Source organism: Leptonychotes weddellii, chromosome 12 (assembly GCF_054177405.1).
Source record: "Leptonychotes weddellii isolate Sample4059 chromosome 12, ASM5417740v2, whole genome shotgun sequence".
Classification (NCBI taxonomy): Eukaryota; Metazoa; Chordata; class Mammalia; order Carnivora; family Phocidae; genus Leptonychotes; species Leptonychotes weddellii.
Genome location: NC_138380.1, coordinates 13,369,053 through 13,379,542, shown reverse-complemented (window position 1 = coordinate 13,379,542; position 10,490 = coordinate 13,369,053). Strand labels below are relative to the sequence as shown.

Sequence of the window (10,490 nt, the reverse complement as noted above, 5' to 3'; positions counted from 1 at the left end):
ACGCAAACAATGAATCATGGAACACTACATCAAAAACTAATGATGTAATGTATGGTGATTAACATAATAATAAAAAAGGTAAAAAAAATAAAAGAACAAATCGTTCACTAATCGCCATTTATGCAAGACAACGCAGGGCATCAGGAAGCCAAATAAGATTTTAGGGATCTCACAGTTTTCAACAATTCACCTCCTCTGCCACCCAAGGGGTCAATCTTACCCGCTTTTCATTTTTAAGCTTCCCCGTTATTCAATGCATCAGACCCTTTACCTGGGTTCATTTCCCGGTAACTGCCCACACCATAGGCATCTACAATATTCTGGAAGCCGGCTGTGAATTTATTGGTCCTGTTAAATGTGGGAGGAGCTGCTTTAGATTGCACTGCAGTCAGGATGGGGACCATGGAGGAGCCACTTAGTTCCTACAAAAAACATTGACAAAAATGCAAGGAAGAGAGCTTTGAGCTGGGTGTCAGCACATGGATCACAGTCTGATTTGCACCATTCCTTAAAGGTAAACTTGGAACAATTTCTTGACTTCTGTGAGACCCATGACCATATCTGTAAAAGTGAATACCTTCCTAATACTTATCTAGTTTATCCCAAAGGAAAGTCATCAAGCGAGTAGAGTTCTGGCCATTTCCATTCTCCTGCTCCTGCTCCTGCAAATGCACCTGTTGCGCTCAGTTCTGGGTCCTCTACTTTTCCTTTCTCTCTACTCACTCCCCCAAGAGTTTATCCACTTTCCTCATTCTGCCCCATTCTTTCAAATGGCCCTGACCCTCCTCCGAATTGCAATTCTGTTTTAACTGTCTGCCTGGGTTTTCAAACTCTCATGTCTCAGCAACCCCACAAAATCTAGGAGCCTAAAACCAAACTCATCAATTTGCCCCAAAGCCAGGTCCTCCTTTGGCCTCGCTTCAGCAGACTCCATTCTCCAGATCCCTGAACCTTTGGAATCATCAGACGGGTCCCTTTTCCTGGTTTAATCAATCAACCAATCACCAAATCTTCCTGCCTGTCCCTTTCAAATCCCTCTTCTTCTTGCTCCCATCCCTGAGCCTCGCTGTCCTCCTCTGTCTCTTTCCCTTCCATTTATCTTACACTCCAGACAGTGAAATCCTTTGATAAAATAAAACAGAGGACTGTTCCAGTCATGCTACCCTCCTACTCAAAAATCTTCAAAGGCTTCTTATTACTAAAAGAGTGAAATCAAAACTCTTCAGTCTAGTAATCAAGACTTCTTGGCAATATTGACTTAGACTCCTTTCACACCTTCATCCCCACTACTTCTGCATGGAAACCAGCCGACTCCACACCAGCCATCTTACCCAGGTATGAACCATTCCCCAGGCTCACCCTCCAGGAACCTTCTGGTGGTTCCAAAGTCTAACAGCACTTACCATCTGCACACTCAGTGGGACCTAGCACCAGCCAAATGACTGCTCATCAATGCTCCTAACAACACCATGAGGTCGGTATCAACTACCTATCAAGCCCCACTTGACTGATGAGGAAATGAAGGTCCAGAGAGGTTAAGTAACTTCCCCTACGTCACACAGCAAGTGAAGGAGTTCCTTACTCTATTGTTATATATCTTCATGTGATCATGATCTCCTTAAGGACAAGGACTGTGGTGTTTTGTTTTGTTTTTAACATGGGCCCCAGCCCCTGACATAACACCTGGCGTAGAGTATTTTTTGCTTGTTCATGATGATGATAATGAAAGCTGACCCCTTACACTTCTCCCCTCACCTCCTACCCACACAGGGCCTTCTACTCCTATCTGGAAAAGACTTTTGTCATTTCAGAAGGCTGAAGAAACTGTAGAAACAGTCCGAAGTGGCCTTGTAGAAGTCTGACCCCTTCATGATGACAGGATGACCCCGTTCAGTTCAGATCCCGACATCAGGACACCTCCCCGATAGCTCTGCAGCCTCGTCCACACTGCACTGAAACGTTTCTAAAATGCAAACTGGATTGTGTCACTCTGGCATGAGAATAAAATCAGACCCCTTGGGTGCCTGGGTGGCTCAGTTGGTTAAGCGACTGCCTTCGGCTCAGGTCATGATCCCGGAGTCCCTGGATCGAGTCCCGCATCGGGCTCCCTGCTCAGCGGGGAGTCTGCTTCTCCCTCTAACCCTACCCCCTCTTGCGCTCTCTCTCTCACTAATAAATAAATAAAATCTTTTAAAAAAAAATCAGACCCCTTACACCACTAAAAGTCCTTCAGGACCATGCTGCAGCCTCTCCCTGATCTTCCTCCCGTTCTTTAAACTGGCTGCACCCTCTCTCCAGCCACTGGCCTTCAGGTGGGCCTGCACCACATGCCCCTCCCCACCACCAGTCACCTGCTCACTGACCCCTTCCATGGTTCAGCTCAGGCTTCACTTCCTCCAGGAAGCACCCCAATCCTTCCTAATCTGAGTGACAAGCTCTTCTTAAGTGCCCCGTTAGGTCGTTACTGGACTATCACACAGGGACCTTCAAATCCTGCTTCCTGGCTCCAGGACCGTGGTCAAGTCACTTCCTACCTTCTGTGCCTCAGTTTCCTCATTGTACAAGGGGGATAAAGATAGGCCCTACCTCCTAGTCCAATCCCACCTCAAGGCCTTTCTTTCAGACCCTCCAGCCCGAAAGCTCCCCCTTCTACCCCGCCGCCCGCTCCTGTTCCAAGCCACCTGCTCAGAGGGGCCTTTTCCAGTCACAGCCCTAGAACGGTATTGTAAGACCTAAAATTCCAAGTGCTGCCTTGACATCTTTGAGTCTCACAGGGCCCCAAAGGCCAAACCGTGAGGTCCTCTGCCCTCACCAGATTTGCACCCACCGAGCAGGAAAGGCTACCCACCCAGCTAGCTCCCCAACAGGCCAGACCACCCTGCCTAGTCTTCCGCCTCCCTGCCACCCCAGAAATATATTCAGATAAGCTCCTCTCGTCCTCCCATGGAAACCAGGGCCCCTTCCTCTTATGGGAGCCCATAGCCCCGGCTGGCTCATTCTGCCCCCAAGTGCGAGCCCCAAGGACAACCCCCATGTGGCCCTGTACAGCCCTGTGTGTGTGTCCTCTTCCCCTGGGCTCTGAGCATATGTGACTAACCAACTGCTGTCAGTCTCGTGTGTCCGGGGGCAGCTGTTGTGTGTTTGGCCATCTCGTACCGTTCCCTTCTTCACCAGCAGGGTGAATAGGTGATCAGAACAAAGCCTCCCTCCTCACCCCATCCTCCCCCATCCCTCACTCTACTGCCTGCTCACCACCATGGCTGCCTGAAATCACATTAGTGATGGATATGCTTACTATGTGTCTTCCTTTCTAGAAAGTCTGTCGGGAGCAGGGCTTTGCTCTGCTGCATAGCCCCAGATCTGTTCCTGGGGCCCAGTGACCATCTGGAGAGGCGAAGGATGAAGGCTGTGACCTTAACTGGGGTACAGAGTGCTGAGCACAGCTGTGGGCACACAGTGAGCACAGGTGTCTGGTTATTTGTCTCTCCAGCCAGACCGTGACCTTCATGAGGGAAAGGACGGACCTACAGTCACACTGACTGTGGTATCTACCATCACAACCAGCAGAGTGACTGGTACATCAGAGCTCCACATGCACTTGCTGAAGATCAAAGAAATGTTGAATATTTGCCAGAAAAGGAGTTTCTAATAGGTGCCCGGCCCTGGATTAAGAACTGAAGATACGGGTGCCTGGGTGGCTCAGATGGTTAAGCGTCTGCCTTCGGCTCAGGTCATGATCCCAGGGTCCTGGGATCGAGCCCCGCATCGGGCTCCCTGCTCAGCGGGAAGCCTGCTTCTCCCTCTCCCACTCCCCCTGCTTGTGTTCCCTCTCTCGCTGTGTCTCTCTCTGTCAAATAAATAAATAAAATCTTTAAAAAAAAAAAAAAAACTGAAGATGCAAAGATGAGGGACACAGTCCTTGGGAAGTTCATGTGACGTGAGAGGCTGACGGCCTCCGAGTGCCTGACAGAGGCACTGCTGAGGCTGGAGGTGAGGCATCCGTCCCCTCCCCAGCTCCATCTGCCACTCACCATGCCTTGCTCCAATGCCCTCTTGATGCGCCCGGTGTCTGCCACCGGGAACCAGATCTCGGCGATGGCGCACTGCTGAGTGACGTCAATGTTGCACATGTTCAGGATGTGGTAAATGGCCTTCATCTTCTGCACTTTAACGGCCCAGGAGTGCCAGTTGGCAGCGGCTTCTTGCAGGAGGCGCTGACGGTGAGACTCTGTTTGTGTGATGACCTGGACGGGGAACAGCACACTGAGAAACAAGGAACACTCATGCAGGGCTCTGGCAATGTGGCAAAATGGAAGTCCGTCAGCCATCATGGCTTCTCCGGCTCTGGGCTCCCTCCTCTGGCCTGCAGCCCTTACCTGCCATCAACCCTCATGAGCAGTTTATCTTCCCTTGTAGAGGTTAAAACCCGTGGGCAAAGATTATATCTTCCCTTTCCTCTAAATTCCTTAGAGTACTATTGTCATGGATTGAACTGTGTCCCCAAAAAAAGACACGTTGAAGTCCTAACCCCTGGTAACTATGAATGTGACCTTATTTGGAAACATGGTCTTTGCTGATGTAATTAACATGAGGTCATACTGCAGTAGGGTGGGCCCTAACCAATATGACTGGTGTCCTTATAAGAAATTTGGACATCTAGGGGCTCCTGGGTGGCTCAGCCAGTTAAGCATCTGACTCTTGGTCTCAGCTCCGGTCTTGATCTCACGGTTGTGAGTTGGAGCCCCATACTGGGCTCCACGCCCAGCGTGGAGCCTACTTTAAAAAAAAAAAAAGGTAGAAACTTGGACAACTAGAGATGCAGGGAAGAATGTCTTGGGTGAATTAGGCAGAGACTGGACTGAAATATCTACAAACCAAGGAACACCAAGGATTGCCAACAACCACCAGACGCTAGGGAGAGGTCTTATTCTATTCAGGCCGCTATCATACAACACCATACTGGGTAGCTTAAACAACAAAAATTAATTGTTCACAGTTCTGGAAGCTGGAAGTCTGAGATCAGGGTCTACCATCATGGTTAGGTAAGGATTTTCTTTTGGGTTGCTGACTTCAAATTCTATCCTCACATGATAGAAGGGGCAAGCAAGCTCTCTGGGGCCTCTTTTATAAGGGGGGTGGGGGGCTCAGGCTCTCCATTCAGGAGAGCTCCACCCTCATGACCTCATCAATTCCCAAAGGCCCTGCCTCTGAATACCATCACCTCGGACATTAGGTTTTCAACATATGAGTTTGGGGGTGGGGGCAACACACATTAGGACCATAGCAGAACAAGTGAGGAAGGATCCCTTCCTAGAGCCTTCAGAGGAAGCCTGGCTCAGCTGACGCCTGGATTTCAGACTTCAAGCCTCCAGAACTGTGAGAAAATAAATTTCTGTGTTTTAAGCACCCCCAGTTTATGGTCATTTGTTATAGCAGCCCTGGGAAATTAATACATCTATCAAAATGCTTTACATATGTAATGTCTTCAATAAATGACCAGTGAATTAATGAAGGAGGGAATGGACAATTTTGCCCACAGAGAATTTATTTAATGGGATTCGTTTTTGTTCAGGGCTACCAGAGTGTACCCGTCTCAGCAACCTTCACCGGTGGCTCCCCAGGTCAGACTAAACAGGAACATAAGTTTGGAATAACTTCTTTTCCTCATGAAGCTTTCATAAAATCTAGTATGGAATGTTTGGGGAAAGTAGTTGAAGGGTAATTACGTCAGGGAAACACAATCTCCTTGACAAGTGACAGGGAAGTAATAGAGGGGATTAAAGAAATTAAGCACAGATTTTTCTAGGAGGGCAAAGATGTCTCTTTTTTTTTTTTTTAAGATTTTATTTATTTATTTGAGAGAGAGAGAATGAGAGACAGAGAGCATGAGAGGGAGAAGGGTCAGAGGGAGAAGCAGACTCCCCGCTGAGCAGGGAGCCTGATGCGGGACTCGATCCCGGGACTCCAGGATCATGACCTGAGCCGAAGGCAGTCGCTTAACCAACTGAGCCACCCAGGCGCCCGGCAAAGATGTCTCTTATTCTAAGCGTCTCGCAACACAAACACACTCACATACCACATTTCTAAATCACTCCCTGAGGATCCAGAATTGTGCTAACAACGGATTTCAGCAGCCATGAAAATTTTAAATTTAATTAAAATTAATTAAAAATAAAAACTCAGGGGGCATCTGGGTGGCCCAGTCAGTTAAACATCCGACTCTTGATTTTGGCTCAGGTCATGATCTCAGGGTTGTGAGATTGAGCCCTGCATCAGGCTCTGCACTGGGCATGGAGCCTGCTTAAGATTTTCTTTCTCCCTCTCCCTTTGCCCCTCCCCACCTCTAAAAAAATTAAAAATAAAATAAAGATTCATGGGCGCCTGGGTGGCTCAGTTGGTTAGGCGACTGCCTTCGGCTCAGGTCATGATCCTGGAGTCCCAGGATCAAGTCCCACATCGGGCTCCCTGCTCAGCAGGGAGTCTGCTTCTCCCTCTGACCCTCCTCCCTCTCATGCTCTCTGTCTCTCATTCTCTCTCTCGCAAAAAAATAAAATCTTAAAAAAAATAAAATAAAAATTCAGCTCTTCAGTTGCACTAGCCACGTTTCAAGGGCTCTGTGGTTACGTGCGGCTCGTGGCCACAGCATGGTGCTTGCAGGTTAGATAACATGTCCACAGAAAGTTCTATAGGACAGTGCTCATCTGGAAGAAGCAATGTGATGCAGGCCCAACTGCTTTTAGTGGATTCCTTTCAAAGCTTATTGAAGCAAGTGTTGCAATCACATGAGTGTTGAGTGCCAACCTGGATGACAACTCACTTTACAAGAGGCTATGAATTTGGGGTGTGTTCACATGGTGAAACTAGACTCACTCACTGTTTTTACAGAAGTAATTGATCCACTCAAACAACTGGGTGAGTCAATGGAAAAAGAATCAGTCAGACTGGTTGTTCAACTTAACTGGCTAGTTAGTTGTATCCCAGATGTGGCCCAGGCCGGGCTCACAATAAAGGGCTCCTTCTATCCGACTGGGCTGGCCACCCAAAGCTGACTGGGGCTCAAGCCCAGGTAGAGCCATACTGATATTCAGAATCACCACCTCCAGCTTACTGGACACCGTGCTCTGATTATGAAATCTTCCGTCATGATCGTTGGGAGAGCATAGTTAACATTCCAGCTGGCCTGAAAGCGAGGGCACTGGGTCACAGCACTTAAATGGAAATGGCAAAAGTAGCCCCTCGGCAGCCCCCAGTCAGGTCACGCGCCTCAACTACTCACTCACCGTGATTAAATCTTCCAGCTTTGCATTGACGCCGGCCAGCATCTCTCTGCGCTCCCCCACAGGCTCTGGGCAGGGGTAGATGGTGGCTCGAAACCTGTGTTTCAGACGTTCCAAAGGTCACAGGGGGTTACCATGGAAAAGCCTGCCAAAACGTCCCCTTCTGCCAAAGCCATCACTTGCTGACTTTGGTTAGATGACCACCTTTTTCTAGAATAACCGTCTTGGGGCACCTGGGTGGCTCAGTCGTTAAGCGTCTGCCTTCGGCTCAGGTCATGATCCCAGGGTCCTGGGATCGAGCCCCACATCGGGCTCCCTGCTCGGTGGGAAGCCTGCTTTCTCCCTCTCCCACTCCCTCTGCTTGTGTTCCCTCTCTTGCTGTGTCTCTGTCAAATAAATAAATAAAATCTTTTAAAAAAAAAATAGAATAACTGTCTCTTTGGCAGTCGGAAAATGAGTCCCAGTTCTAAGGGTTCCTGATGCATTGCTCGGTACTATTTAAATTCAAGCTATGATTCTATTCAATGAATGAGCTTCACTCAAACCAAAGAACCTGTGAGCTTTTAGGTAAATAAGACTACGGCTCGACTTGTCTCTTCTCCCTAGAATCTATTAATGTAATAACATCTTTCTCTACTGAATAATTTCTTTTTTTTTTTTAAAGATTTTATTTATTTATTTGACAGAGAGAGACATAGCGAGAGAGGGAACACAAGCAGGGGGAGTGGGAGAGGGAGAAGCAGGCTTCCCGCCGAGCAGGGAGCCCGATGTGGGACTCGATCCCAGGACCCTGGGATCATGACCTGAGCCGAAGGCAGACGCTTAACGACTGAGCCACCCAGGCGCCCCTCTACTGAATAATTTCTGCTGGAGTAAATCGATTCTGTAAAATCAGAAACAGCTCAGCATGAGGTGTGCCTACTTCTTAGCGGCTGATAAAGGGTGTGAGAAGGAATACACGGACTTGGTTATGATGCCTACTTTCTGTTACCTTGACTTTTGCTTACTCAAGTCCTCTCAGCTCCTATTCCCACAGCTCTTAAAGATCAGTCGCATTTTTAACACTATCTAGTCAAATGCGGGAAACTTGTTCTAAAATCCTAAGGGACCTCAAAGAAACCTCCAGTCAAGAGTACTTTGTCTCACACACCTCTTCACCTAATCGTGACCCAAATCACTGATGAAAGAGCCATGAACAGCCTCTTACCCTTCACAGATCCTCTTGATTTTCTGTCTGAGTTGCTCTCCTTGATAAAATATGATGAATATGTTCTTTTTAATTTCTTCTTTCTGGAAAATCACAACAGTAAAAACTATCTATTTTTATATATATATAAAAATATATATTACATAATATATTATCCATAATATAAATAATTTACATAATAATACATAATTTTATATATATAAATTTTTTTCTTTTTGGTTATAATGTAATAGAAATGTAAAATCCTGTTTTTAGATTTAAAAAATTTTTTTTAAATTATAACTGGAGGGGCGCCTGGCTGGCTCACTTGGTAGAGCATGTGACTCTTCAACTCGGGTTATGAGTTCAAGCCCCATGTTGGATAGAGAGATTATTTAACAAAATCTTAAAAAAAAAATTTCAGCTGGAAAACTTCAGCTTTTCCCAGTTGATCTAAGTTTGTAATTCTTTACGGTTGAGGGCAAGGCCACTGAGAGAGGCCAAGGCAGCCTTAAAGCAATAACCCTAATACTGGATATACCAGCCAGACCACAGCTGAGCCTGTATTCACCTCTAACGCTATACTTAAGAGGTGGGTTTATAAACAAGAAACCATGCGGAAGAGAGGAACCAAGTTATTATAAGGCTTAAAATGAAAGTAGCAGACCTAGCTCACCAGAGTTAACTCACATACAATATTTACATTTCAAGGGTGAGTGGGTGTTTGATGTTTAACAAAGGTAAAGCCATGTCTAATTTTTTTTTTTTTAAAGATTTTATTTATTTATTTGAGAGAGAGAGAGAGAGAAACAGCATGAGAGGGGATAGGGTCAGAGGGAGAAGCAGGCTCCCCGCTGAGCCGGGAGCCCGATGTGGGACTTGATCCCAGGACTCCGGGATCATGACCTGAGCCGAAGGCAGTCGCTTAACCAACTGAGCCACCCAGGCGCCCAAGCCATGTCTAATTTTTGACTCACTGTATGTCCATAGGAACACTGATTAAAATGTAATTCTCAAGTCCAAGTGTGACAATTCACAAGAAAGAATACATATTTCACAAGCATATATGAAAGCACTCAAGCAAAGCAATGTGCTGTTTTACTCTTATTTAATTTGGGGCAGAGGGGCAAAATAATGAAATCCATCGTTGGAAAAGTTATAACCAATCCAGTGCACTCACCATATGCCACTCAGGGCTCTGGAATCAGGTATGGCCCCACTGAAAAGCCCTTTGTCAGGAGCCACCAAGTGTCATGAAAATGCCCACCCCCTTTAAGCCAGTAATCCTATTTCCTTGAATTTATATCAAGGAAGTAATTCAAAAGGAAATAACAATGACATGCATAAAGATGGTCATCGTAGTGTCCGTATTCTGGAGAAAAACTGGAAACAAAGTCCATAAGTAGATAGATAATGTCATATCAACTCATTGGAAATTTTCCGCATCAATTGAAAAGAAGATAAAAATGAATCGTCATTTTGGCAACTGCTCATGGGAGCCGAGGAGGGCTATTTAGGATTTGGGGGGGCTACCTGCTTTACATTATCTCCAAAGGCTCCTTTGTCCAAGGACCCCTGGTCCTTTTCTGAATCTCTCAGGTCCTCCTGTCCCTGGATCCACCAGAACCAGTAATCCACTCTGATCTCATGTCATCTGCTCAGTGACCTTCTATATCAACAGGCGAAAGTCATCTTTTCCCAGATGCCTACTTTATACTCTATCACCATAACTATTACATGTCAAAACATGGTTGTGGAAAGTGATGATTCAACATCAATTTTTAAAATAATATCTATAAGGGACACATACTGATAACAGGGGGAAATTGTATTCTCCAAGATCAAAAGAAGACCAAAAAAAAAAAAAAAAAAGATTCCATGCTTATTACTACAACCTGCTTCTGGCTTACGGACGAGAGAGAAAGAGCACAAGAGAAAAAATAAGCTTTCTTCCTATTTTAAATTTCACTTAACTCTGAAATTATTTTCCATGAGATAAAACCTCAAATTAATTTTTTTTTCACCTC

The 10,490-nt window shown here is 46.1% G+C and overlaps 1 protein-coding gene across 5 annotated transcripts in view; it reads right to left on the bottom strand.

Annotated features, from left to right (window-relative positions):
* ATP6V0A4 (ATPase H+ transporting V0 subunit a4) overlaps window positions 1–10,490 on the bottom strand; it is a 54,227-nt gene that overhangs the window by 34,414 nt on the left and 9,323 nt on the right. For 4 of the 5 annotated variants that reach the window (XM_081800020.1, XM_081800023.1, XM_081800019.1 and 1 more), the window contains 4 exons: window positions 8,485–8,567; window positions 7,281–7,374; window positions 4,032–4,244; window positions 272–422 (listed from right to left, as the gene is read on the bottom strand). In XM_081800020.1, the coding sequence (XP_081656146.1) occupies window positions 272–422; window positions 4,032–4,244; window positions 7,281–7,374; window positions 8,485–8,567 (541 nt within the window). The remainder of the gene's footprint in view (window positions 1–271; window positions 423–4,031; window positions 4,245–7,280; window positions 7,375–8,484; window positions 8,568–10,490) is intronic. The other variant, XM_081800022.1, reaches the window with a different exon arrangement.